General features: G+C 51.4%; 9 protein-coding genes across 9 annotated transcripts; 4 read left to right on the top strand and 5 right to left on the bottom strand.

The window, feature by feature from the left end:
* Nucleotides 1–332: 332 nt before the first annotated feature.
* nscC (FAD-dependent monooxygenase nscC) lies at nucleotides 333–1,603 on the top strand (the record flags this gene model as incomplete). The annotated part of the gene is made up of 1 exon (XM_025665246.1): nucleotides 333–1,603. The coding sequence occupies one exon, from the start codon at nucleotides 333–335 to the stop codon at nucleotides 1,575–1,577; it is 1,245 nt and encodes a 414-aa protein (XP_025513293.1). The 3' UTR covers nucleotides 1,578–1,603.
* A 292-nt stretch (nucleotides 1,604–1,895) lies between these two features.
* On the bottom strand, nucleotides 1,896–2,982 carry BO85DRAFT_499243 (metallo-beta-lactamase domain protein; the record flags this gene model as incomplete). Its single annotated transcript, XM_025664062.1, has 1 exon — nucleotides 1,896–2,982. The coding sequence occupies one exon, from the start codon at nucleotides 2,980–2,982 to the stop codon at nucleotides 1,981–1,983; it is 1,002 nt and encodes a 333-aa protein (XP_025513292.1). The 3' UTR covers nucleotides 1,896–1,980.
* A 417-nt stretch (nucleotides 2,983–3,399) lies between these two features.
* On the top strand, nucleotides 3,400–9,105 carry nscA (non-reducing polyketide synthase nscA; the record flags this gene model as incomplete). Its single annotated transcript, XM_025662415.1, has 2 exons — nucleotides 3,400–3,459; nucleotides 3,634–9,105. 2 exons carry the CDS (start codon nucleotides 3,400–3,402, stop codon nucleotides 9,007–9,009), a joined length of 5,436 nt encoding a protein of 1,811 aa, XP_025513291.1. The 3' UTR covers nucleotides 9,010–9,105.
* Nucleotides 9,106–9,619: 514 nt separating this feature from the next.
* Nucleotides 9,620–11,526, bottom strand: BO85DRAFT_470663 (MFS transporter; the record flags this gene model as incomplete). The annotated part of the gene is made up of 4 exons (XM_025662414.1): nucleotides 9,620–10,787; nucleotides 10,856–11,262; nucleotides 11,321–11,403; nucleotides 11,508–11,526. The coding sequence occupies 4 exons, from the start codon at nucleotides 11,524–11,526 to the stop codon at nucleotides 9,806–9,808; spliced, it is 1,491 nt and encodes a 496-aa protein (XP_025513290.1). The 3' UTR covers nucleotides 9,620–9,805.
* Nucleotides 11,527–11,863: 337 nt separating this feature from the next.
* BO85DRAFT_479818 (sugar transporter) lies at nucleotides 11,864–13,390 on the bottom strand (the record flags this gene model as incomplete). The annotated part of the gene is made up of 1 exon (XM_025662975.1): nucleotides 11,864–13,390. Exon 1 carries the CDS (start codon nucleotides 13,238–13,240, stop codon nucleotides 11,864–11,866), a length of 1,377 nt encoding a protein of 458 aa, XP_025513289.1. The 5' UTR covers nucleotides 13,241–13,390.
* Nucleotides 13,391–13,966: 576 nt separating this feature from the next.
* BO85DRAFT_451680 (D-mandelate dehydrogenase-like dehydrogenase) lies at nucleotides 13,967–15,281 on the top strand. Its single transcript, XM_025660645.1, has 3 exons — nucleotides 13,967–14,253; nucleotides 14,317–14,392; nucleotides 14,445–15,281. Exons 1-3 carry the CDS (start codon nucleotides 14,065–14,067, stop codon nucleotides 15,188–15,190), a joined length of 1,011 nt encoding a protein of 336 aa, XP_025513288.1. The 5' UTR covers nucleotides 13,967–14,064; the 3' UTR covers nucleotides 15,191–15,281.
* Nucleotides 15,282–15,389: 108 nt separating this feature from the next.
* BO85DRAFT_522214 (uncharacterized protein) lies at nucleotides 15,390–17,384 on the bottom strand. Its single transcript, XM_025665245.1, has 3 exons — nucleotides 16,845–17,384; nucleotides 16,527–16,785; nucleotides 15,390–16,476 (listed from the first exon to the last, which is right to left on the bottom strand). The coding sequence occupies exons 1-3, from the start codon at nucleotides 17,112–17,114 to the stop codon at nucleotides 15,422–15,424; spliced, it is 1,584 nt and encodes a 527-aa protein (XP_025513287.1). The 5' UTR covers nucleotides 17,115–17,384; the 3' UTR covers nucleotides 15,390–15,421.
* Nucleotides 17,385–19,288: 1,904 nt separating this feature from the next.
* Nucleotides 19,289–20,390, bottom strand: BO85DRAFT_461504 (esterase/lipase family protein; the record flags this gene model as incomplete). Its single annotated transcript, XM_025661790.1, has 4 exons — nucleotides 19,289–19,864; nucleotides 19,936–19,992; nucleotides 20,058–20,283; nucleotides 20,347–20,390. The coding sequence occupies 4 exons, from the start codon at nucleotides 20,388–20,390 to the stop codon at nucleotides 19,289–19,291; spliced, it is 903 nt and encodes a 300-aa protein (XP_025513286.1).
* Nucleotides 20,391–25,638: 5,248 nt separating this feature from the next.
* BO85DRAFT_451678 (malate dehydrogenase) lies at nucleotides 25,639–27,099 on the top strand. The gene is made up of 5 exons (XM_025660644.1): nucleotides 25,639–25,785; nucleotides 25,851–26,049; nucleotides 26,123–26,133; nucleotides 26,226–26,565; nucleotides 26,633–27,099. Exons 1-5 carry the CDS (start codon nucleotides 25,717–25,719, stop codon nucleotides 26,977–26,979), a joined length of 966 nt encoding a protein of 321 aa, XP_025513285.1. The 5' UTR covers nucleotides 25,639–25,716; the 3' UTR covers nucleotides 26,980–27,099.
* Nucleotide 27,100: the final 1 nt, after the last annotated feature.

Genomic DNA, 27,100 nt, shown 5'->3' with positions numbered 1-27,100 from the left:
CCTCGGGGAGTATACAGTGTCAGATCGGACAGGACTTCGGAAAACGTCAAAGACGCAGTTGCATGCCACATGGACATGAAACTGATGCAGAAACAGTAATAGAGTTAGAATCCGACGCAAAACTGAGCGGACAACTAAGAATTTACTCCGACCGGCTTTTGATAATGTCATGATCGGATTCCCATTGTGGGGGCCAAACACATTTAGTCAGACTATACACCGAGCGAATACTAATCCGTCCGGCAGAAATTGAGAGAAAGTAATAAAATAGAGCAAGTCATGAAGAGTAGAACCATAACAACACATTGCCTATTCTCTACTGATCGAAGACAATGACCCCTCCCATCCTCATCATCGGCGCTGGCCTCTCCGGCCTCACCGTCTCCCGCATTCTCACCAACGCCTCCATTCCCAACATCGTTTTCGAAGCCTCCACCCCCGACCGCACCCAAGGCTACGCCATTAGCCTCCGCGAATGGGGCTACACCTCCCTCCTTACAGCCCTGGGCGACCTGCCCCTCCGCAGTCTCACCCGGGGCGTCGCCCCGGACCGCATCCTCGGCGGAACCGGCTGGATCGACCAAGCCCTCCGGGACAACCATACCGGAAACCTGCTAGTCGCTCCAGACCCAGAAGCCAAGCAATGCATCGTGCGGGCGAACCGGAATGCACTCCGCACCTGGATCGCCGATAGCGGCGACGAGGAAGTGGACATCCGCTACGGCCACCGTCTCCGCAGCGTGCAGGGCTCAATGGGCAACGTGACGGCCACTTTCGAGAACGGCGCAAAATACCAGGGCTCACTTGTCATCGCAGCTGATGGCGTGCACTCTACCGTGCGCTCTCAGATACTGCCTCATGTGAGCCCGGATATTGTGCCCGTGGTGGTGTACCATGGCGAATTGGAAATGCCGCGCAAGGAATTCGATAATCTGATCCGTCCGCACTCCGGACCATCGAATATTCTGGCTGGTGTGGGCGACGGGTTTAATACCCCCATTACTGTTTGTAATATCACCCCGACGCATGTCCATCTCGACTGGTCGTATTCGAGACCGAGTATAGCCGATAAGGATACCGAGGATCCCCTCTATCGGCCGCATGTCTCTGCCGCAGAGGCTAAGCAGATTCCTGCGGCACTGCTAGAGGAAATTGCGTCTCGGGATCTGGCGAGGCCGTGGTCCCAGCTGCTTAATGCTGAGGCGTTGCCGACTCATCGGGTGTTCAACTGGGTGAGTCGGTGTGTGTCGGTGACGAGGGAGGATGTGAATGCTGCGCAGAAGCAGGGGGTGGTGTTTATTGGGGACTCGTGGCATGCGATGCCGATTTTCGGAGGTGAAGGAGGTAATCATGCCCTGGTTGATGCGGTGGAGCTGGCGGAGGCGTTGATGGGTAAGGAAGGGGAGTTGGATGCTGCTGTGACGGGGTACTATGATCGTGCGTGGAGACGTTGTCAGGAGGCTGTGAGACGGTCTAGGCAGAGGTTCTTCCAGTTGCATCGGCCTATGAGGGAGTGGATGGAGATTGCGGAAAAGAAGAAGATGATGACTGCTATGAAGGAAGTGGAGGCTCATTGATTAACAGCTGTATCTGGTGTGCTGGGAGTTATGTCTGGATGTCGAAATAGTTCATTGAGTTCCCCACTGAATTTGAAGTTGATTGTATGCAGTGAATTGATAGCTTGTGGGATAATCCATATAGTGTTTGCTATGTTTACTACAATATAAGAACTGTCAATACTATTGTCGGTCGTCAACTATAATAGGAACAACTGTTCTAGTAACAATAATGGGCTTATGAATCTGATTTTCCCGAGTCATGAACTGTGCTTGCGACATATTGGTCATGAAATGAGAGTAAGCCACGATTTAATTATCACTGAGCATTGGTCTAGCTACTCAAATTGAAGGACTATATTCAGCAGCACAACTGGTATGAACAAGAACAGCAACTGAATACAAAAAGAGTTTTGGAACGAATCTACAACCTCACCGCAGCTGCAGCTGGCTGCCCCACTGCAAACCACCGTCTCTGACTCGGCTCTCCCTCAAACCCAACCTTCCGATCCTCCGCCAACTTCCACAAAACCTGACTCAAGAACGGCGTCAAAGCCTGCTCAACCTCGTCCGGAATTGCTCCATACATAGAGTTAATAAGTTCCGGAAACGTTAGAGCGCCCGCACGACGCCCTCCCCCGGTCGCTGCCATCTTCGTCCGACTTCTCTCCAACGCGACCAGTACCTGCCGCATCCTCGACTCTTTATGCTGAATATATTCCTTCATCTTAGCAGGAAGATCTTCGATGCGTGTTCCATGCGCTGGATACCCGAGCGCGCAATTGAGGTCCGCCATGCGTGACAGGCTGGTCATATACGTGCCTAAATCTTCCACGACGGAGTATCCGTGTCCTAACACATTGTCCCCCGTGAAGAGGGCATTCTCTTCCTCCAGCAGAAAGCACATGTGGTCAAAGGCGTGGCCGGGAGTAAAGACAGCGCGGATAGTTGCGCCCTCTACTTGGAACTTCTGGCCATCGTGGATGGCTTGTTGGCCGAGATCGGGGGTGTTTTTGTATACTCGAGAGGACAGGTCGGGGTCGTAGGTGATGAGGTCGGGGACTCCGCCGGTATGATCGCCGTGCCAATGAGTGAGCAGAACGTGGGAGATTTCTAGACCGTTGGATTCCAGTTGTTCCGTGAGAGCTTGAATCCAGCTTGCTTCACCCTGTTCGGCGTTAGAAGTATTCATAGCAGGAAGGTAGAGGTGGACTACCTGGCCGGTGTCAATGAGAATTCGGAATTTGCCCGTCCCCACGAGGTACGTGTTGGTCCCTTGCAGCTGCATGCGCCCGGGATTGCCTCCGAGAATGCGCATCACTCTCTCGGTGACTTGCTCGACTTCGGGAAGACGAGGCAGGTTGGCTTCCTGGCCAGACAGGTATTCCTGCCAGAAGGACTGAGCGAAGGGGATACGGAAGGCCATGTTGAGATACCAGCTCGTAGCGACTATTCACTCATCCCGTCAAATCCTGGATATGGTTGAACTGGGCCCATTTTGTTGTTCTATACTATCTTCAATACTTCTATTTTGGTTCTGGAACGGAGTTTAATCGGACACACGTGGAGGCCATGCCATCCGAGCAAATCTGACATCAGCCCCATTTGTCCGTCCGATCCTGCCACTTTTCTTCAACATCCAATCCCACGAACCCCATCATTCCTCTCAGAGTACCTGAATCAAAGTTTAAAATCCGACTTTTATCTGCCGAGGGATCCTGCAGGATTCAGAATCAAAACCCGAGCGATGTCACTACGCCGTCCGACAATGGCCCCATTCTGCATCGCGATGATGATGAGATGATGATGCTGAATCGACTCAGCTTCATTGTCCGAAACGGACATGAAGAAATTCACGAGATTCGGTCGCAGATTCAGACTCATTTTGCTGAGACGACGAAGGGTATATAGAGAGCATTAAACCTCGCCGTTGCTGAAAATATCGTCTCAGTCCAACACAGCACATCACAGCACAGCAAAGCAAAGCAATTACCTCTCTCCTCAAAACCACAAACCCTCTCACTCAAACGAATCTAATTCAATCAACCAATAAATTACCATGTCTGCCCCTACGAAGCTGGTCTTCTTCGGAAACGAATTCCCCAATGACGATCTCAAGACCCTCTTCCGCGGTCTGCACCGACACGGCAAGGACCGGCGCTTTCGCCAGCTGGCAACCTTTCTGGAGGAGTCCACTCGCGTGCTCCAGAATGAAGTTGCCCAGCTTCCCGAGCCGCTGAAGAAGCTGGTGCCTCATTTCGAAAATTTGATGCCCCTAACCGAGGTCGACTTTCGTCAAGGCCCTCTGGGAGCTGCTATGGAAAGCGCCCTGCTGACCATTCTGGAATTGGGAATGTTTATTGGCCACTACGAGGCCGAGGAGCGTGTCTGGGACCTCTCCGCAGACCGTACCACCTTGGCTGGTCTTAGTATTGGCCTGCTCGCCGCCGCTGGTGTTGCATTGTCCACTCACTTGGCTGAGGTGGTCCAGAACGGTGCTGAGTGTGTGCGGGTCTCCTTCCGCCTGGGCGTCTACGTCCACGATATCTCCCGCAAGTTGGAAGCTCCCCAGGCAGACGGCAGCTTGCTCAGCTGGGCCCATGTTGTCACCGGCGAGACAGCATCCGACCTGCAGGAGGAGCTGTCGCGATACAACACGGAGACGGGCACTCCCGAGCTGCTCAAGGTGTTCATCAGTGCTGCCGACAAGACCTCTGTCAGTGTCAGCGGCCCACCCTCGCGCATCCGTGCCGCCTTCCGGGCCTCTCAGCGCCTGCGCTACTCTAAGTCTCTTGCCCTTCCTGTGTATGATGGTCTCTGCCATGCGGCCCATCTCTATGATGAGGAGACCATCCATCGTGTTCTTCACCCCAGTGGATCCGTCATCCCCACCTCTCGGCCGGTGCAGCTGGCACTACTCTCGTCGCGGTCTGGACAGCCCTTCGAGGCCACCACGGCCGCTGAGCTGTTCCGCGCCATCAGCACAGAGCTGCTGACTGGCACCATCTTTCTGGACAACATCACGGCTGGTATCCTCGACCGTACTGAGCGCTGTGCCGAGACTGCACAGTGTCAAATTGAAACTTACCGCACTTCGCTAGTGTTTAAGGGTCTGTTGAAAGCTCTGGAGGCTTGCTTCCCTGACCGGACCATCAGCACGACCGACCTTATCCCCTGGGTGTTCCAGGACTACGGTGCACGTCAGCCCAAGTCGTGCGCAGACTCGAAGCTGGCCATTGTTGGGATGGCCTGTCGCATGCCCGGCGGCGCTAATGATCTCGACCTCTTCTGGGAGCTGCTTGCACAAGGTCGCGATACTCACACGACGGTGCCTGCGGATCGCTTTGACCTTGAAACGCACTACGACCCGACTGGCGAGACCGAGAACGCCACGCGCACTCCCTTTGGCAACTTCATCGACCAGCCCGGACTCTTCGATGCCGGATTCTTCAACATGTCCCCCCGGGAGGCTGAGCAGACTGACCCTATGCATCGTCTTGCCCTTGTCACCGCTTACGAAGCCCTGGAGATGGCAGGTGTGGTCTCTGGCCGCACGCCCTCATCCAACCCCAAGCGCATTGCCACCTTCTACGGACAGGCCAGTGACGACTGGCGTGAGCTGAACGCGTCTCAGAACATCGGCACCTACGCCGTGCCTGGTGGTGAGCGTGCCTTTGCCAACGGTCGCATCAACTACTTCTTCAAGTTTGGCGGCCCGTCCTTTAACCTGGACACAGCCTGCTCTAGCGGTTTGGCTGCCGTCCAGGCAGCTTGCTCTGCCCTGTGGGCCGGTGAAGCTGATACTGTTCTGGCCGGCGGACTGAACATCATTACTGACCCCGATAACTACGCTGGTCTGGGCAACGGCCACTTCCTGTCACGCACCGGCCAGTGCAAGGTCTGGGATCAGTCTGCTGACGGCTACTGCCGTGCCGACGGTGTTGGCTCTGTTGTGATCAAGCGTCTCGAAGATGCGGAAGCAGACAATGATAATATTCTGGCTGTTGTGCTATCCGCTGCCACCAACCATTCGGCGGAGGCTATCTCCATTACCCACCCCCATGCTGGCGCCCAGAAGGAGAACTATACCCAGGTGCTGCACCAAGCGGCTGTCAACCCGCTGGATGTGAGCTATGTTGAGCTGCACGGCACCGGTACCCAGGCAGGCGACGCTCAGGAGGCTGAATCGGTGTTAGATGTCTTCGCTCCCCGGAATCATCGTCGTCGGGCCGACCAGCCGCTGTACTTGGGCGCGGTGAAAAGTAATATCGGACATGGCGAGGCGGCCGCTGGTATTGCTTCCCTGCTCAAGGTGCTGCTTATGTACCAGAAAAACGAGATTCCTGCTCACATCGGTATCCCCACTGTCATCAACCCGGCCATTCCCACGGACCTCGAGCAGCGCCAGGTCCATTTGCCTCGAAGCAAGACTGCCTGGCCCCGGGCTGCAGGCCAGATTCGCCGCGCCATTGTGAACTCTTTCGGTGCGCACGGTGGTAACACAACCCTGGTATTGGAAGATGCCCCTGAGAAGCAGGTGACTGTGGCCCGTGAGGAGCGCTCGACGCACCCGGTAGTCATCTCCGCCAAGTCGAAGAAGTCCTTGGCTGCCAACTTGGAGACTCTCCTTGCCTACCTCGACGAGAAGCCGGGAACCGATCTTGGTGACCTATCATACACGACCTGTGCGCGGCGCATGCACCACAGCTGGCGCGTGGCCACTGCTGTCAGCGATATTCCCGCCCTGCAAAAGTTCCTGCGCAACGCCGTGAACAACGACGCTGTGTCTCAAATCCGGCCTATTCCCACCGAAGCTCCCCCTGTGGTGTTCACTTTCACCGGCCAGGGTGCATACTACGCTGGACTGGCGCAGGGTCTTTTCCAGGCTCTGCCTTCCTTCCGCGCTGAAGTGCGCCAGCTTGACCACCTGTCCCAGCGACTGGGATTTCCCTCTATTGTGCCGGTCATCCTTGGTGAGGTGGAAGAGGGAACTGCTACGGCCCTGGTCACGCAGCTCAGCATTGTGATCGTGGAGATTGCCCTGGCTCGGCTCTGGCTGCTCCTCCTGGGAATTCCTGCTCCTCACGCCGTGATCGGCCACAGTCTGGGCGAATATGCCGCCCTGGCTGTCGCCGGCGTGCTCTCCACGGCGGATGCTCTCTACCTGGTTGGCCACCGAGCCCAGCTCATCGAGGAACATTGCACCCCCGGCAGCCACGCCATGCTCTCGGTGCGCGCTACCATCACTGACATTGAGCGTCTGGTTGGAACCGGCCCTGATGCACCCACTTACGAGCTGTCCTGCCAGAACACACACCAGGACACCGTCATTGGCGGATCGATCCCAGACCTTAATGCTATCCGCGAGAAGCTCGAGCCTGAAGGCATCAAGTGTGTCAACGTCGAAGTTCCCTTTGCCTTCCACACCGCGCAGATGGACGCCGTCCGGGAACGCCTCGCCAAGGCCGTCGCCGCCGTGCCCTTCAAGACCCCCAGCGTCCCCGTCCTCTCTCCCCTGTTGGGCAGCGTCGTTTTCGACGGCAAGTCCATCAACCCAGAGTACATCGTGCGGGCCACCCGCGAGCCCGTCCAGTTTGCGACTGCCATCGACGCCGCCCAGGAGCTCGGCATCGTCAACAACCAGACTCTCTGGGTCGACATCGGCCCGCACCCCATCTGCGCCAGCTTCGTGCGCAGCCTGGTGCCTGGCGCACGTATCGTCTCCTCCTGCCGCCGAAACGAGGACAACTTTGCCACCATGGCGAAGAGCCTCTGCACGCTGCACTTGGCTGGCCGCACTCCCTCTTGGGCCGAGTACTTCCGTCCCGACGAGCAGGCCTACTCTCTGCTCCGCTTGCCCAAGTACCGCTGGAACGAGGTCAACTACTGGATCCAGTACCTGGGAACCTGGACCCTGGACAAGGCGCATATCAAGAACGGCAGCAGCCAAAAGCGCGCTATCACCGATGTTCCGTCGGTCTCTTCTCTGCGCACCTCCCTGATCCACCAAGTCACCGAGGAATCTGTCGACAAGACCACTGCCACTTTCAAGGCCATCTCCGACATTCAGCACCCCGACTTCCTCGAAGCCGTACACGGCCACACCATGAACAATTGTGGCGTCGCCACCTCCTCCATCTGGACAGACATGGCGATGACCGTCGGCGAGCACCTATACCGTCGCTTGGTTCCGGGCACTGACAACGTCCTCATGGACCTGTGCGACTTCGAAGTCCAACACGCCCAAGTTGCCAACACCAACTCGAACACCCCGCAACCACTGGCCCTTGAAGCCCATCTCGACCTTCCCACCCGCCATATGTCCCTCGCCTGGTACGACGTCGATGCCACCACCAATCAGCGCGCCGCAGCCCCCTTCGCCACCGGCAGCATCAAGTACCCTGCCGACCCAACCGGCGCTGTCTGGTCCACGGAATGGTCTCGCATCACCCACCTCATCCAGGGCCGCATCGACGCCCTGCAGCACATGGCCGCGGAGAACAAAGCCAGCACACTTTCCAAGCCGCTCGCTTACGCCCTCTTCAAGAACGTCGTCGACTACGCCCCCCGCTATCGTGGCATGGACCGCGTCGTCATCCACGACCACGAGGCCTTCTCCGACATTACCCTTACCACCGACCGCCACGGCACCTGGCACACCCCTCCCCACTGGATCGACAGCGTCTCGCACCTGGCAGGCCTGGTAATGAACGGGAGTGACGCCTCCAACACTAGGGATTTCTTCTACGTCACCCCTGGCTGCGGTAGCTGCCGCATGACGGAGCCTTTGATCCCCGGAGGCAAGTACCGTAACTATGTCCGCATGTTCCCCATGCCGGACGAGGCCCACATGTACGCGGGTGACTTGTACATCCTCCGCGAGGACAAAATCATCGGTGTCGTGGAGCAGCTCAAGTTCCGTAGAGTGCCCCGCTTGTTGATGGATCGGTTCTTCTCGCCGAACAAGAACGCCGCTGCACATGCTGCTCCTGCTCCTGCTCCTGCCGCTGCTCCGGTGGTGAAGAAGCAACCCCCCACTCCTACACCCACGGAGACTGTTACTTCCCAGCCGGCCAAGACAGAGCAGAAGCAAGTCCAGCACCACCTTCCTAATCTCACATCCGCTGCACCCTCGACAGCTAGCAGCTCATCCTCTCCCTCATCCAGCGGCGTCGCAACCCCCACAACTGAACAGGAGGCCCCCGTTGCCGATGCATCAGCAGTGACCGGTGTGGCCGGTAAGTGTCTGGAATTGATAGCCAACGAGACAGGCCTGGGTGTGGCAGAGCTTACTGCGGACGCGGCATTCGTGCAGCTGGGTGTGGATTCACTCATGTCGCTGGTGCTGTCGGAGAAGTTGAGGAGTGAGATGGGATTGGAGATTAAGAGTTCGTTGTTCTTGGAGTGTCCTACAGTGGGGGACTTGACGGGATGGTTGGAGCAATATTGCTGATGTTTGGCCTTTTGTTGGTTTTGGCTGTTTGCTTCTTGTATTGTTGGACATTGTAACTAGAGGAGTAGAGAGTAATTGCATTGCTGTGACCTATCATTTCCGAGCACTTGATTAGAATATCAGAGTAAATGCAGGAACTAATTTCGAAAGGTTTTACGGCGGATAGGTATGAAGGGGGCTACGGAAAGGGGTTACTAGAGCATAAGAAGAATGATGTTAGACACCTTAAATTACAAGGACTCAAAATCTTTCAGTTGGAGTCCATACCCATGATTAGTAAACTAATATATCTTTGTTATATTGGGACTTGGCATTATTGATATGGTGGTAAAACCAGGGTCCACAGAAAGGGTATGTATGTCTCTCAAGTACTACTATAGTGGATGTATTTCCATGACGGTTCATGGAATATTCGGCGTTCGGGGCCATATTCTTTGCTTCAAACGGTGAAGCGCCTGCATAGCTAGCATCTTACCTAGGTCGGCTCGATTAAGTATAGAAATATGAAATGCAATGAAAAGAAAAGAATGGAATATCTATTGAGAGGCTTCTTTCTATGATGAGTAGATGTTCATGGGAAGGTGTAAGTAGCTAATAAGGAAAGTAGATTGGTATTCTTAGATTGGTATTCTTAGAACTGCTATTAATAGCTATGCCAGCTTATCCAACAAAAACATCTCTGACTTTTCATCCAAACACGACATACGAGAGTAAAAAGAGAGAGGAGATCTAATACATAACCAATCCGAACCAACAAAAACGACAAATCACACACTCAACACCAAAGAGAGAAATTTCAACCAGAAGCATATCTCGACATCCCCCTCAACTTCGCTCCCCAAAACCAAAACACCCAAGGCGCCGGCACCCCAATCCCAATACTCAGAAACCCAAGCAAGCTATTGCCCCACCCATACTGCAACTTGTTATACATATACGGCGCAAACAACGGAAAACTAAACCCCGCCAGACTCCTCAACACCACCGCAGCCGCCAACCCACTCGCCGCAAACCTCGTATAACTATCAATCACATACGTCTGCATACACTGCAGACACACAATGCTCCCAATACTGAACAACACGATGCCAATGTTAGGCATAATCCAATGGATATGTGCTTGCACACTCCACCCATACCAGAACAACCCGACGGGGATGAACAACGAGCCCACGAACATAGCAGGGATCCGGAACTCAGGAAGACCGGTGTTATTCCGCTTCGCCTTAAGCTGTTTGTAGATGCGGTCGCTAGCGCGCGCGTTGACCTGAGCACCAAGCACGAACCCAATGCCCAGGGAAATGTAGTTCAGACCGCCGATGCCGACGCTCTCGCCGTAGACGTTTTCCCAGACCTGGGGGAAGGTTGAGAGGAGGAGGTAGAATAGCCCGAAGAGGTACGCCATGTACAGCGCAATGACCTGCACGATGGGCTGCGTAGTAAGGAGAATGAATGGTCTAACGAGGGCGCGTTGCAACGTCGACATCAGACTTGTGTTCTGGGTGTCTGCCTCAGTGTGGTATGCTTCATCACCGGTCTTCTGGCGTAGAGTTCGGGCGCGTCGCTTTAGCAGCGTCGGCGCGTATGTCTCGGGCAGGAAGGCCAGCCCGATTAGTTGAATCACGGCGCCCGCGATGCTAGTAGCCCAGAAGACCCACCTCCAGGTAGTTGTTTCAGCGATGAAGCCGCCCGCGATGGGGCCAACGACGGGGCCGAGGAGGGGGGCAAGGCTGTAGATACCGACTGCTTTGCCGCGTTGGTCGGCATTCCAGCAGTCGCTTTCACAATGTTAGTTGTCTGATTAAAGAAGGGGATGGGTATAAAGAAAGGAAGTGGAAGGGCATACCTGAGAACACCACCGCCGATAGCCAACGGCGCACTTCCCGCAATGCCACTCATGAAGCGAAACGCGATCAACTGCCCCGAAGTCTGCGCGAACCCGCATCCCAGGTTCCAGGCCACGTAGCATAGGTTACTGCATTGTAGGACGTAGGCCCGACCGAAGAGTTCGGATAGCGGGCCGAAGCATAGCGGGCCGACAGCGTAGGCGAGAACAAAGACGGAGAGACTTAATTCGGATTCCACCTCTGAGGTGATGTTAAGTTCTTTCGCGATTTTGGTCAAGGCCGGGGAGATCATGGAGGAGGAGACGGGAGAGATGAAGGTGAAGAGCGATACGGTGATGGTTACGGCCCATTTCTTGCTCATGCTCCAGTTCTTGGGGTTTTCGCGGTCGTCCATGGCCCATGTTACCTATAGTAGTATATCACTGTTAGTATGTGGATGATATTGGTATGGGGAGCAGACTAACTAGGTGGGCATCTTGGTCTGGGAAGAGTCGTCTTGTGTCGTTGAGGGATACTTGGGATGGAGCGGCCTCCGACGGGACTGATTCTGTGGATGGTTGAGTGATATTTAGTTAGGGTCTTGGCTGGTGTTGATGTTCCATAGGGCTGGCGTGCAGATGGATGGGTCCGCATCACGGAAGGGAGACATACCTCCTTCTTTGGCTGCCATCTTGCAGCGATTGATTTCAGAGCACAAAACAAACGTTTGAGGAGTGTCTGATCCTAGTAGAATGGAATTGATATTATAGTAAACGAAAAGAAAGAAGGGAATCCTGCTCAAGTGCAGACTCTCTTATACCTGATTCCTGTCGGCTTTTAAGACGGCTTAAAACCCGAGTAGCCATAATCCTCAGGCAGCGAATTGCTGTTAGCGGCCACAAGCATAGGCATTGCCTCATTCAGGCTAGTGGCCAGCACGTGTTGGTGCAACGTGAACTAGTCCCATTCCAGACAGACGCGTGTTTGATTGCGGCTCATTGCTTAACCGTTTCTTTCCTTCATATCAACTAAGCCTTCTCAATATGACTCGCGTCCATCTTCACATCATCCCCATCCACCTCCACCATTTCCATTCCCATCATCTCCCTCGAATATACAGTAACCTTCCACCAATGTTCCGGATCACCAAATAATCGATCCATCTCCTCCAGCGATCGACCCTTCGTCTCCGGAAAGACGAAATAAACCATAAGAGCAACACTAAATCCAATCACCGCATACACAATATAATACCTCCACCTGATCGTCGCAAACGCAATGGGCGTAATCTCTGCAATGACAAAATTAAACAACCAATGGGTCGCCGTTCCAATCGCCGCCAAATGAATCCTCAGCTCTTGGGGTGCGATCTCCGCCGCATACAAGAAATTAGCAGCCAAGAACCCAAGCGGGAAGAAAGACATGTAGAAGAAGAGAAAAAACGTCGCTGCGATACTAGCACCGTACGTGTACCGGTCATCAATTGCCCAGACTGTTCCAGTGAGTCCGGCCATAGATGTACCCATCCCCAACGCGGACACGATGAAGAGTGGTTTGCGGCCGAAGCGGTCAACGGAGAGGTAGGCCGAGAGAGCAGCGAAGATTTTCCATGTTAGGACGCCGGCGCTCAGGATAGCTGCTTTCTCTGCTTCGAGGCCTAGGGATTCTTGGAAGATGGTTTTTCCGTAGTAGGTTATCACGTTGGCACCAGTCATTTGAGCGCTGAAGTTGACGGCAACGGCGAGGAAGAGACGGTAGAACAGGCGTTGAGGTCCCCGTTTGAAGAAGTTGACGAAACCGTATTCTGATGTAGATGATTCTCGGAGAGCGAGAGAGATGGTTTCGATTTCGGCGTCAATCGCTTCGTAGCTAACTATGTGCTTGTCGGCTAGTGCGTGCATGGCGGCGCGGGCTTCTGCCTTGAGGCCTTTGCTGATGAGCCAGCGTGGTGATTCAGGGAAGGACATGGTAAATGCCAGGAGCAGCAGGGTGAAGACGATTGGTAGTGTCAGAGGGAGGCGCCAGGATACCTCACTCTCTTCTACAAATGAGAGACCCACGTTCACCCAGCTAGCCACGGCAACTCCTGAGGCAATGAAAACGCCGATAACAACGACATTCTTCCCTCGACTCTTGGGCTTTGTGCACTCGCTCTGCCAAACTGGGACGACAGCGTTCACACCACCAATCCCGATCCCGGAAACTATACGTCCCACGACAAGTTGAGCTATATGGTAGGACGTAGCCTGTATGACTAGACCGATGGTAGCTACTGCAGCAACGATCATGAGGGATTTGCGTCGTCCGATGCGGTTCCCGAGCTGGGTGATCGAGAGGGCGCCGATGAGGCATCCGATGGTGTATATGGCGACGACGGTTCCTATGAAATAGATGGTTAGGAACATTGTTGGGAGTATGGATGTGTGAACATGCCCTGGATGGTTGCATTGTGGTTCTTGATGGAACCAGTGGTGTTACTCGTATCTATCGGTGGAAAGTACTTGATGAATGACGGGTAATCGAGCACTCCACCTATATTGGATTGATTGTAGCCGTATAGGAGAAATGCAGGGGCAACTATAAGACATATACGGGCTCTAGCTAACGATGAGCCGGTGAGACTTGCGAAAGTCATATTGACGAGGAAGTGGTGGTAGACACGATGGGTGCAATATATATTTTGATGAAACTGTGCACATGAACGAATAGCCTCTGATTATGAGATCCAGCGAGTCTCTTGATAGAAGAGAACAATAAAATAAAAGGATCTAAAAGCAGTTCTTAAATAACACAGCGTATAGTATCTTACACACTCCCATAACATTCAACAAAGACACGTACTGTCAAGCATCATGCGGAATCAGACGCTACGAAGCTCAGAAACTTGGCTATACCCCGCAAAATTACCCCAGATTGCTCCATAAACATGCATTCAGAATGTACAAAGTAATACATAGTACATAACATGAGCATCGAATGTTGTGAGGATGAGCCTAAACGTTTTGCCATGGCACCGAAATCTGAACCATGGGTGGAGGAGGTTTAGCCGTAACCTACTCCGACGGCAAATGCCCTGCTCGGGACAGACAACCGCCATGGTTAATCTTTCCTTCAAAGATCAAATTAAAGATAGATAAACGTAATACGTTGATCGCCAACAAAGCCATAAAACATGAGGCTCGGACAGAAAGCAGCGTGGACTCTTTTCCCTCGCAGCACCATCAGAACCATGTCGTCGGCTAAGCCCCGCATTCTCTTCTTCAATCCCGTGAGGCACGCAGTGCCGTTCTATGTGAAGCTCCAGGAGCATGCTCACACAGAGGTGGTGACAAGTAAAAGTCGGGAGGAGTTCTTCAAAGATGTCACAGAAAAATATAAAGACATCTTTGCCATTTATCGGACATCCGCTAGCGGTGCTGTAAGTACTACCCTCACCCATTGTACAGACTTCTGGTCTCAGTAAACTAATATGGTACTAAAGGTAGCCGGCAAGTTCGATGCCGAGCTAATCAACCGCCTCCCATCAAGCTGCAAATACATCTTCCACAATGGAGCAGGTACGCGAGTCATGTAACATCCTAGAAAAACCCCACTGACAAATGACTACAGGCTACGACCCCATCGACACCGAAGCCTGCGCCAAACGAGGCATCATCGTCACCAACGCCCCGGACCCAGTTACAGATGCAACCGCTGACCTAGCTATCCTCCTACTCCTGGGAGCTCTGCGAAATCTTAACCCGGCACTTCGCTCCCTTCACGCCGGGACCTTCAAACAAGGCGTAGGTTTCGGCCACGACCCTCAAGGAAAGACGCTAGGTATCCTCGGCATGGGCCGAATTGGCCGCGCTATCAAACAGCGCTGCGAGCCCTTTGGCATCAAGACCGTCTATCATAACCGTCGACCTTTGTCTGCTGACCTGTCTGCCGGGGCCGAGTACGTCTCGTTTGAGAAGTTGCTTACTGAGAGTGATATTATCAGTATCAACGTACCGTTGAATGCGAATACGAAGCATTTAATTGGTGAAGCGGAGATCGCGAAGATGAAGCGCGGCGTTGTTATTATCAATACTGCTCGTGGTGCTATTGTTGATGAGGCTGCTATGGCTGATGCCCTGGAGAGTGGGCATATTGGTGCTGTTGGCTTGGATGTGTATGAGAGGGAGCCGGGGATCAATGAAAGACTCGTGAAGAATGAACGTGCGCTTTTGGTGCCGCATATTGGGACACATACGTATGAAACGTTGGCGAAGATGGAGGAGTGGGCGATGGAAAATGCGAGACGGGCGATTGTGGGTGAGGTGTTGTTGTCCCCAGTTCCGGAGCATTTGGGGTTGGTGAGCGGAAATGCTTAAACCTGTCCATACTTTGATTTGGTAGTCAAATGATAGTCTGAGTATGTGTTTGCATTGCAAGGAATAGAGAATTCAATTGTGGATTGTGTAGTATGCAGTATCGTTTACGATGAAGACGTTTACCTGAATGTATGACATGATTCCTCTGGAGGTGCTTTCATCCTGCTTTCAACCATAGAACATGGCTCAAGCACAAATCATTCAATCATTGCATTACGTCCAAATCTAATGTTATCGATTGAATCGCACATTGTTAATACTGCCAGCATTACTCCCAATCTGGAAACCAAAGTTTTCCCCCGAGAAAACAACACTATTGTTGTAGGTATTCGTAGACTGAATGACCTTCACAACAGTATCACTCAGAAGATCATCCTGCCCAGCAGCAACATCCTTTAACAGCGGCAGACCATCCTCGACCTTCTTCAACTGCGAGACCTCGTCCTCGCAAATCTTGCGCTGCTCATCCTTCACTGCTGGGAACAATTCAATCAAGTTATCGACCAAACCATTGGTATCTTCGATCAATCGCGAGAAATCCTTCATCTGGTAAATAACCAGAGCATCATCTGGGTTAGACACTGAGTTACCCTGTCGACCCTTGGCGAGTAAGTCCATCTGCTGGTGGAGTGAGGCAGAGGTACCGTCCAGATGCGTATCAGGATCCATGGTGAGAGCCGTAGGATTCTTCTTCTTGAAGCGGCCCGAAAGCTTATCCGCGTCCGCAATGAGCTCTAGAATTTCGTTCAGGAGATCTTGCACCTTCGGAATATCCTCAGGTGCGAGCTTGATACCACTAGCAGAACCCATGTCGTCCAAGTTGGCTAATCCAACGGACTTCCCCCATCGAGTGAGACGCAGCTTGATTACATCAACTTTTAGCAGACTCGTCTGGAATTCCTTGCCGAAGCTATCACCGATCTGAAGCGACCCAAAGAATCCCACGGCTTGGTTGAGTAGCTTGGACTGCTCGGATAATTGGGCCATCATCTCCCGCTGCGTGTCTGTCATATGGTCTTGTTTGGATGCGATTTCCTGGTTCTGTTGGCGGATGGCATCTGTGTTTGATTGGATCGCTGCAGTTCTTTCGTCGATAAGGTTGGCATTCGACACGAGGAACTCGAGGTTCCCGTTCATCCTTTCAACGACTGTGTTCATCACCTCAACGGTTTTGAGTGTCGACAGCCCAACGGCTTGACTCATCTCGTTGATGGCCGTCTCTAACTCCTCGCTTGCGGCGGCGAGTTCACCATCGTTCCCCTTTAGGAGGCCATCGAACCATTTTCCTGTGTCTGGTAAATTTACGTCCAGAGTAGCCTATAAGACAATAACTTACTGAATCGTTTCTCCTTAGTATACCTCTGCGCAATAGCACAGATCCTAAGTATACTGGAGAAAACGCGACTCACGCATCTCTGGAAGGGTGGTAATTCCGGCATCTTCTGATCGATAATCGACAAACGATCGAAGAATCGATGGGTAAACTCAAAAAATCCCATGATGGTGTCATAGTCGGCCGACACTGTGGAAAAAGACTCCATCACCTGCCCGAATGCCGAGAAGATCAAACTAGCTGGCATAGCTGGGGGAAATATCTTTCCAAGTAGGTATCGTTACTAAGTCACTCTTGTTGTCAGATGTAGATTTGCCTTACCGATGCAGCATTGCCAACATTTTGTATGGTGTTGACGATGCCCTGAATCAACCACATATTGTTCTTGAACGCCGTCCTCATCTTGCCTACTTTGGACTTGTCGGAACGAAAATCGCTAAACTTGTTCGACAGGCCCTCAGTTCCAGCCATCACCTCATCCATGCTCTTGAACTGGCCCAGGCGAAGGCCTTTGCCGGTCGTTTTCTCGTATTCTGCGATCGCATCTTGCCAGAGCTGAGCGATGGATGAGCCCTCGCCGTTTGAGGCCATGTTTGACGTGTGACGGCTATTGTTAGGAAATGAAAAATAAGGCTATGAAAAGGCCCCGAAGCTACTCGTACGCCTTCAAGGATGAAAAACAAGATAAGAAAGAATACCCCACGCTCAGATCTCATAACCCCCCATGCATGGAAACCCTACTAATAGTCAATGCCCGGTCGGTCGTGCACCTGCGCTCCCCCTCATCTCCACCGGTCCTACGCTGCAGACTCATTAACTTACTCAATCGACAGCATCGAGTTGATCGCAATGTGTTCCTTCCCCACTGACATGCCAGCTGAAAGTGCGGGTGGAGGACTGCGAGAATCCCACCACGCTAAGCACCCCACTAGCAGGAACTGAAACGGCACACGTCGTGCCGGCTTTGCCGAACCACTTTCAGCTCTCCTCAACAATGTGGCCCGCCTATTCATCTACCCGAGGACCCGGGAAGGACTGTCGATCGTTGGTTGTTGCTGAGATCGAGCACGGCATCCTATCATTCACGATCTGACCGCGGCTTTTCCCGTTTCGGGCGCTTCTCTCTGATACCTTAGCTATTCATGCTAAGCCGTAGTCCATAGCGCATTTGACACGTCATTTTTTCTTCTTTTCTTCCCTCCCCCCCCTTTTTTTTTGGACGGGAAAAGGATTGACAGTCTACCCCGCTCTCAGTGGGGCAAATCGTCTGCTTAGTGGCTGCTTAGCTTCGATCTGTATGACAATGTGTGTCTGAATGGTGACTCGTCTGGCCCTGACGTCGGGCTACATGTGATGGATGATTTTTGCAGAGATGCCCAGGCATGAATTACAGTGAGCAATAGTGGCCATCAGGTAATATCTAGAGTTAGCTTCATTTCCCTTCACCGCTAGTAATTATGAGCAGGATTCAAAAATACTCAATTAAATGCGTTTGAATAAACGACAAAATAATAAGATACAGTATGTGTATTCAACACAGTCGATAGTCGCAGAGTATCCCAAGGTACTCCATATAATCTAAAGAAACTACTAAATTGTGTAGTGTAAGCTTTGACAGATCTATGTCTTGATTCTCTTTTTCCTTTTAGTTTCAATCATGACATATAATGTTTACTGGATTATTTTGTTTTCGTCTGCAGTTCTTTGTCGTTAATAGTAGCTAAGTATCTGTCTTATGAGATATATATAATAGCAATTCAATCAAGGAAATCACTACCAAAAGGGACAGGGTATCATTTAAATCCAAATATGACAATATTCAAAACCTGATTATGATGCAGCTATAAGATATGCTTTGAATCCCTAAATCATGAAGTAAAAGCATGTTATTCAGAGCTTATTGAATAATTGATACTCATGCATTGTATCATAACCTCACAAAGCACTTTTTCTTAAAGGCGTCCATTGCCCACTGTAGTGAACTTCTTGAGCAGCAGCAGGCGAAAGGGACAAGACACCACTGCTCAGTACGACGACTACTGAATGGCCACTATGACGCCTTCCTACAGGAACAAGTCCATGCCTCCGATCACATACTTCTGCATCATCAGCAGTGTACCGGTAGAACTAATACCAGAGTAACATAGATTCAATCTACCGCTCTGCAGATACTGACAGACAGCCAGCCACCACAAATCTCCGCGGCACCAGACACAACATTAGCTCCGCGCTAATCATGCAGGTCTATAATTTATCTTCTTCTGGTTTTGAACTCGTCAAAATAAAGTTCGTCACAGCCCCCCAATCGGCTACTCCGACAAGTAATTTAATTTGAACCGGGGCGGGGGAATATTTCCCGAAACTCGCTGTCATCCTATGGTTCCTTTTGGTATCCAACAGGCTAAGGCCGGTTGTGCATTGATGCAAGTTGCCTACTTGCGCTAGCGAATCGTATGTAGATCGGTATTTCGTTTCTGCACACCGCTACAGACTGAAATTCGAGCCGACCTCGCTCGGCACGAGGTGGCAGGGGGTCTTTCGATGGAGTTTTGGTGGTAGTTGGCAATTAACGTGTAGGCGTGCGTGGGTACAGCGATTTTAGGGTGACAGGTATGGGGTGATTCGGAAGGGTTTACTGAACGATAAGTCCTCTTTTGCGTACGCTATGGCCGTTAAGCTGTTTCGAAAGTATTACATTGGAATAGGGAAATAGAGAGAAGACAGTCGTATTTCTTCGTCCCGAGCACGGACTACCAAATAGAAGCCTATTTACCCTTCTGATTGATAGTAAACCCGTTGACATTTCCAGCGTTTTGTCCCAGCTGCCAACCATTGTTGGTAGACCGGTCGAAAGTAGACGTCGAGTTATAGTTCACCGCGCCCTTCTCTTCCGGCTCCGGGATGCTTCCCAACCAAGTTTTCAGGGGAGTGAAAATCTTCTTGAACTCCTTGTCATTCTCATCCTTGAAGCAACTCATTCCATGATGATTGTATCCGATGCGAAGAGTCTGCTTCTGGGTATCCGGCAACGCAGCGACGGTCGATTCGACGACCTTGAATTCCTCGTCATTGATCTTCGTAGGTGCACCCTCGAAGAAGATCTTCAACTTCAGCGAAGCGTTCTGCCTCAAATCTTCAAATTCTTGCCCCGATTCGAAAAGGTTCTGCGACTTGGCCACTAACTCATCAGGTCCAGGAACATCCTGCTGGGCCAGGCGGAAGAATTTGCCTGCTTCGCCAATGTTCGCAGGCGTATAGTATGGGGTCCCAAGGAGCATAAGACCTAAGGCGTTTTCCACAACTTGCTTCTTGTCCTCGTCGTTGGCTGCTCGGTTGAGGGCCTGCCATAAAATAGAGGTGTTAGTAATCTTTTTCAGAGATGTTCGAAGTGGTGACGGGTCAATGTACGTACGTGCTTACAGACCAGGCCACCAAGAGAATGGGCGATGAAAATGATGGGTCGCTGAGCCTGGAATGCTGTTAGCCCACCATGGACACCAAGAACAGGTGAAGGAAAGGAAACAGATGACGGACCGCCTCGCCAGAACGCATGCCCACAAGATCATCGCACAGTTCGTTGGCAATCTCACTCAAATAATCTTCCGTATCCCAGATCTTTTCCACAGTTATATCTTCAGACTCGTATGCCAAAATGCGGGCGTTGTTGACCAGCTTAGGCAGAAGGGTTGCCGGCCAGTAAACACCATCTTCACTGGTCCAGGACTTCTGGTCCGTCTGCAAGCCGTGGACAAAAACAATGCTATACAGGGTTTGATTAGTCAAGAAGTTCGAGGTGTGCGAGCGAAATCACTGGTTGTCATACTCAACTCTCGCCTCCGGGAAGTCTTTGATGGCTTTGATAGTCATGGTCGATATGATGAGATGCGTTCTTCGTAGATTGCAATGGGAGGGTGTTGTTGGTATTCGCGCTTTGAGGGACTGTGTGGTTCAAATAACTTCGTCCCCAGTGGATCCTCAAGAATGTCAGAGGGGAGGGGAAGAGGAAGGCAGTGCAAAGCTGCAAGGACAGACAGAGACAGCCAGCAATTCGTCTTGACAGTTACGCTCATATCCGAAAAAAGGTGCCAATGCGATAGGCAATGTCTTTACACACGGCTTAGTCTCTCCACTCGAGCCGATTAGTCTATGTTCATCTCCAAGTAACCAGTCCTACGGAGTGGTTCTGCAATACAACTCGTTATGACCCCCACAACCTACTATGTATTTGGCTAGTCCAGCGCCAGAAGTAGGGGATCAACACAGCATACTGCCTCTTATTCGTGAGTCTCCCCCTCGTTGCCTCTATGACGATCCCACAGGATGCTTTCTAAGTGGCCTTACCATTCCTACGGTCTTTCCTTATACAGAAGGGTACGGCATGAGCGAAGGGTGGTGTGGCAGCAGTGCCTCCATAAAGACCAAGAGTAATTTACCAGCTCATACGCGCACACGGCCTACCTGGGTTGCCTTAATACCTCGATGACGGGCCTCTCATCTTCGTTGTGCACCACGTAAAACCTTAAGCCATTGACTGACCGGAGGAAAACACCTGATCTCCCAACCGCGCTCCACGTTCCCCTCCCGGCTGCGCAAAGAGCTATATTTGTCTCAGCCATTAAGGCTCTCTATAGGGACATCGGGACTGTGTGCTCTGATAATGTCTATTGTCCTCAATGGGCTCAATATTTACAACTAGGGTGGGAAGTAAGGGTTTGATTCGGCAATGTGTTGTAGTAATGGCTTTACCGTACGGAACAAGCACAAAGTAGAGTAGCCTGATACCGCTGTTTTTGTGCCTGATTGTTATGCAGCAGATTGCGCAGCTAGGAGGGCGTGCAATCGAGACACTAGGTCGGTGCCAGAAATAACGGTACACACATCAAAAACATGAAGGTATGATCACATCAGAACATGCAGGTGTGACCAGAATTTGGAGTACTCCACAGAAGATCTGGTGGACAGCGCAGAACCGAATGGCCACGACCGGCAACGAGAGGTACAGTGCGAGCTCCACTGACCTGCGCTTTGACTGCCATATACAGACCCGCCATCGATTGTTGAGTGATCCGTTCTACGCGCTAGAGACGGCTGGGTATCCGTGTTCCTGGCGGTGCCTGGGCTCAGCTGAACGGTGGAGTCGGAGCTGAAGAAGTGGACCCACATGTCCTCAATCGATATTGAGAGCTGAAAGTTGGATCTTCTCACTTCCTCGGCAGTGGGAGAGAATAATAACCGGCTCAGAGAATATCGCCTCCACTGTAGAATCCAATCCTCCTACATCAACCACCCCATTCAACTTCACCTATCCTAGTGCATCCCGTCGGCCACTAGTAAAATGAGATTTCCAGGCTCAAAGACGGAGGTGAGTCAAGATTGTCTATCACACCATGCAAAATGCAGTGGATATTGGGTTAACATGAAATAAGCCGGAGCCAGCACCCGCGGCGACGGCTGACTTTGCCAATTCGGAGAACAATGGAATCCAGATGGGTCAGAACTTTGGACATGTGGAGACTTCAATCTATAGTGATGCCATCCAAGGCATCAATATTGCCGCAGGTGCCTCTGTGTATATGGGTAGGGGAAACGTGTAAACCTTTCGGAGAATGAGCGGATGGTTGCTAACCATATCTTGACATGTAGGCGAGCAAAGAACCGTGGAAGATAAACTCCTTGACGCCCTCATTGGCCGAGATCCAGAAAACAGAAAGGACCTCCACGATGCTGAGCCTGGAACATGCGAATGGCTCTTAGACAGTGCACCATTTCGAGAGTGGATTGAGAAAAACCCCTCTGAATCTGGCCCGCTATATGTTGAAGGCATCCCCGGTAGCGGAAAAAGTGTGCTGCTCAAGTTCCTCGCAAAAGAGGTGGACAGACAGCAGCGTATTGGGTCTCCGGCTTCAACCCCCGTGGATAAGTCGCTGCCCTCACTGGGGCCTGCCGGAAAGACGAGGGCAGCTGCTTGCTTCTGTGATGACAGAAATGAACACCGGCGGACCCCTGTCTGGATTTTGAGGACATTGATGTACCGGCTGTTCAATCAGAATCGGGGCCTGGTAAAACATTTGCAAAAACATATCCAAAAGGTTGAGGACTTGGATGTCACGGGATCTGACCCGGCTGAATTCCAGTCACAGGATGTCTTGCACAAAATTCTCGAAGAATTGATTCCAGATCCAGAGGTAGAAGTTATCTACTTTATCGTCGATGGCTTGGATCAATGTGGACGGTACCAGAACGATGTTGTTTTCATGATCAAGGAGCTTTCTAAAAGCATCAACGATGAAGCCATAAAGCAAGGAGAGCAGTTCAGTTTGCGTTTCATTATCTCCGATCGAGGAAGCAGCATCGTTCGCAATCTACTGCTTCCCAAATATATCGTCGACATGCCCACAGACAACCAACGGGATATCGAACAAGTCACCGACAATGCTGTCAAGCGCATTCAGGAGTACCGTGGTTTTTCTGATTCCATCTTGGACTTTACGACCAGCTTGTTGAAGAAAAACTCAAAAGGCATGTTCATGTGGCTATCACTTATCCTCGGTGATCTGCGCACTTGGGACGGAACTTGGTCAGAGAGGAAGATTGAAGACAAGCTTCACAGCATCCCTTCAGATGTGGCAGCCTTTTACAAGAACATGTTAGAGACGCAACCGTTAGACAGCAGACCAAGGTTACAAACACTCTTGATGTGGGTCTACCTCGCCGGTCGGCCCCTGGCCTTGCAGGAGCTGGACATCGTTCTTCAACTGCAGGAGAAGGGGAAGTCTGCTGGAGCTGGAAGCGCGGAAGATGACGTTGATCAACTGCGGCGCGATATCGAAAGCAGGTGGAGTGCATTATTAGAGGTTCACGACGGTTTCGTCCACCTAAGTCACCAGTCTGTCAAGGACTTTCTGTCGGGTGTATTCAGTGTGGATGGTAAAAAGGAATATCCGAAATACGGTTTAACGCCGGTAGAGGCACACCGAAGAATAGCCTCTACTTGCATCGCTTATCTGCAAATTGAGAATGTCCACCGGCGTGAAGTACCCAAGCCTCCAGTCGATGAGAGCGGAATCATCGATGAAAATCGGCTTAAAGAAGTCAGAGAAGAGTACCTGGAAGGATTTCCCCTTCTGCAGTACGCTGTCGTATTCGTGGGTCATCATCTACATGAGAGCGAAATCCACGAAGAGACAGACGTGGAGGGCATGAAACAATTCTTTGCTGTCAATTCAGCAGCGTTGGCCAGCTGGTCTCCAGCATACGATCTCTTGAAGAGATATACTTCAGGGAAATGTAAGTCATTCTCCGTCAAACGTAGTGCAGTACCAGTGTACATACTTACATGTTCCTCCACAGATTCCGGACACAGCAGCAGTACGAGCCATCTATTCGTTGCAGCACGATTGAACCTCCCTTGGTTAGCTGAACGCTCACCAATAATGGCCACTTACACCTCCCTGCCATCACACGTCTGGGCCCCAGATCTATCTGGTTGGAGCGCTATCCACATAGCAGCTGACTCAGAATCAGTGGAAATGGTAGACTGGCTCCTGAGCAAGGGTGCGTTTGTGAGTGTTACGACTCTCGGGCTTCCTCATCCTGGTCGAACAGCCTTGCACCTTGCCGCCTCCAAGCGGTCCGAGAATGGTCATAAAATGGTGCGCTCGCTGCTCAAGGCAGGAGCGAGCCCTGCTACTGCGACAAAACAGGGAGGAAACACTCCGCTGCACTATGCCATTGATAGCCGCTCAGTCGAAACCGTGACGGCTCTGCTTAAGAATGGGGCTGACCCAAATGTCGCCAGTAGCTCTGGAGCGACTCCCCTACACAAGTGTGTGGCTATTCCCGGGTTGGAAGACATCGCCAAGATTCTTCTTGACCATGGCGCAGATCCCAACAAAAAAGCAAGCATTGGTGCCGTCTCAGCGGCCCGTGGACTGTCAAACCTTAAGAACACCAGAGATCTGTGGCAGTCCTATTATACCGTCAACTCCGGGCAAACTGCACTACACATTGCCACCCAGGCAAAGAATACGGAGCAGACAGTGAAGACCCTCTTGGAGCATGGAGCGGACTCTAACTCGCGGGATAGTGCGGGTCGGAGTCCACTCCATATCGCAGTAATCAAAATGCAGCCTGAAGCCATGACCAAGATGTTGATCGAGAACGGCTCCGATCCAAACGCACGGGATTCCAATGGAAAAACGCCCCTCTCCATGCTGCTGACAACCATTGCACTGCAGGTGGAGCAGCAGCCGGATATTTTCAAGACTATCCAGGCTTCAAGAGAGCGAATGATAGAGACATTGCTGTCTGCGGGAGCTGATCCAAATGCCGAGGCTAAAGACAAACAGACCCCAATCACACTTGCTGAACAGGCCAAGCTACAGTGGGCTATTGATATGTTGAATCGGAAGCATCAAAATGAACATGATAATGGGAATGAAGAGGAAGAAACACTTGCGTCGCCAAAAGAACCCGAGAAGCCCGATCAACACGAGCAAGCTGCCGACGCCCCAAAAGGATTACTCGGACGCCAGGCCACACGGTGGCTACCGAAGAAGAAATAGTCAGGGTACTGGAAGCGTATATTTTTGGTCAATGGAATGTGATAATTCTATAATGTGAGGAAAGCTGTGCTGTCTACAGCAGCTGGTTTGTCAACTACTAGTAATATTTGAGCATCAGGATATACTCGATCGTACCGACAATGAAATTAGGGTTCCACTAATTACGTATGCCCAGTATGTCACCCCAAAACTAACAGCCGGGTAGCAAGAGAATACCATTACTGGGGAGCTTTGTGAAGTGCCTCGGAAAACCATGAAGGCCCCAAGATAATGTAATTTCTCAATTCTGACGTAGTTGCTCAGTACCGGTAGAAATCTAATTCATCCCGCATTGTAATTCAGGCTCAGAAATTATGAAGTAATCCTATGGGATTGAGACTGAAGAACAATCAGCCAGACAGACATGCTGTGTCGAGTTCCCCTAGCCCGCCGGCTATACTTGGTCCGTGCGGGTGAATGTTCACCCACTGAACTCGCAGCATGTTTCAGGAAGTGTACTATCGGTAGAATCGCCAGTAATAAGAACAGGAGATCGTCTACTCCATTGCTAACGCAGGATCTCGGTCATTAAACCGATTCAATAAATCTGCCAATTTGATCTAAATACAACAACCATACAAATCATCAATATGGTGAAAATTGCACTTCTTGGCGCCGCGGGCCAGATAGGCACGCCCCTCAGTCTTCTATGCAAAACAGTATGACCGACAAAGAATTTATAGGATTGAACATAACTCAGAATATGCTGGCTGACACTATTCAGAGTGATTTATTTGATGAGATTGCCTTGTACGATATTGTTCATGTCCCAGGCATTGCTACGGACTTGATGCACATCGACACCAAAGCCAAGGTTACTGGCTATCTTCCGGCTGATGATGGACTGAAAAAAGCCCTTACTGGCGCTGATGTCATCGTTGTCACGGCTGGTATTGCGCGTAAGCCGGGTATGACTAGAGATGGTGAGTGACGACTACTATTTACCTTTATATATATATATATAATAACCAGTTACTGACGGGTGCCCGCGTCTAGATTTATTCAAGGTGAGACAACAACTACCCAACAGAACCAAAATATCATATGCTATTTGGGATGTTCTCGCCAGAATAACCATCATCTAACTAAGTAAAACTAGACCAATGCTCACATCATCCGCTCAATCTTCACCGAAGTCGCAGCAACATGCCCCAAGGCATTCTGCTGCGTCGTCACCAACCCCGTCAACTCCACTGTCCCCGTCGCCGCCGAGACCCTCAAAAGAGCAGGTGTCTTCGACCCGACTCGCCTCTTTGGCGTCACTACCCTAGACGTCGTGCGGGCATCTACTTTCGCCGCACATGCCACAAACACCGACCCCAAGGCGTATAAAGTTCCCGTTATCGGTGGCCACAGCGGAGCTACCATACTGCCACTTTATAGTCAGGCTCAGCCACCGGTCAACCTTGATGAGGTGACTTTGGCGGCTGTCATCAACCGTATGTTCCCCACTATACAATTATTCATTACCTTCGGGAAGCAGATGCTAATGACAGGTAAATGAAGGTGTGCAATTCGGGGGTGACGAGATCGTGAAGAGTAAGCAGGGCGCGGGAAGCGCTACTACTTGCATGGCGTATGCGGGATTCCGCTTCGTCAAGGCTATTTTGGCAGCCATGGGTGGAGAAACAGTTACCGAGGAAGCCTATGTCTATCTTCCTGGTGTTCCTGGTGGTGAGGAGATTGCGGCTAAGCTTGGGGTGGATTATTTTGCTGTTAAGGTTGAGATTGGAAAGACAGGGGCTTCGAAGGCGCTGTCATTTGGTGAGGTTTCTGAGAATGAGAGGAAGCTTCTGGGAGTTGCTATCGAGGGGTTGAAGAAGGATATTACTACGGGGTTGGCTTTGGAGTAGGCATAGATTCCCGTCTTGGGGGTCTACTTGATAATAACCTATGGGGTGTATGTATTTCGAGTTGCTTTGTAGAGCTGGATACAGTGTCTTGAAACTATGGATTAGGCTACATCCCATTCAC

Source organism: Aspergillus piperis (genome assembly GCF_003184755.1).
Source record: "Aspergillus piperis CBS 112811 unplaced genomic scaffold BO85scaffold_16, whole genome shotgun sequence".
Classification (NCBI taxonomy): domain Eukaryota; kingdom Fungi; phylum Ascomycota; class Eurotiomycetes; order Eurotiales; family Aspergillaceae; genus Aspergillus; species Aspergillus piperis.
Note: the sequence above shows the minus strand (reverse complement) of the source record. Positions and strands in the feature narration are given on the sequence as shown.

Bases quoted from the DNA above. Each gene is read 5' to 3' on its own strand.
- BO85DRAFT_451680 (XM_025660645.1), top strand. From the start codon at position 14,065: ATGTCGTCGGCTAAGCCCCGCATTCTCTTCTTCAATCCCGTGAGGCAC. The intron at 14,254-14,316 runs GTAAGTACTACC...ATGGTACTAAAG, and splicing joins GGACATCCGCTAGCGGTGCT to GTAGCCGGCAAGTTCGATGC. The intron at 14,393-14,444 runs GTACGCGAGTCA...AAATGACTACAG, and splicing joins CATCTTCCACAATGGAGCAG to GCTACGACCCCATCGACACC.
- BO85DRAFT_522214 (XM_025665245.1), bottom strand. From the start codon at position 17,114: ATGGCCTCAAACGGCGAGGGCTCATCCATCGCTCAGCTCTGGCAAGAT. The intron at 16,786-16,844 runs GTAAGGCAAATC...CTACTTGGAAAG, and splicing joins ATGTTGGCAATGCTGCATCG to ATATTTCCCCCAGCTATGCC. The intron at 16,477-16,526 runs GTAAGTTATTGT...TACCAGACACAG, and splicing joins TACTAAGGAGAAACGATTCA to GAAAATGGTTCGATGGCCTC.
- BO85DRAFT_451678 (XM_025660644.1), top strand. From the start codon at position 25,717: ATGGTGAAAATTGCACTTCTTGGCGCCGCGGGCCAGATAGGCACGCCC. The intron at 25,786-25,850 runs GTATGACCGACA...GACACTATTCAG, and splicing joins TCAGTCTTCTATGCAAAACA to AGTGATTTATTTGATGAGAT. The intron at 26,566-26,632 runs GTATGTTCCCCA...AGGTAAATGAAG, and splicing joins TTTGGCGGCTGTCATCAACC to GTGTGCAATTCGGGGGTGAC.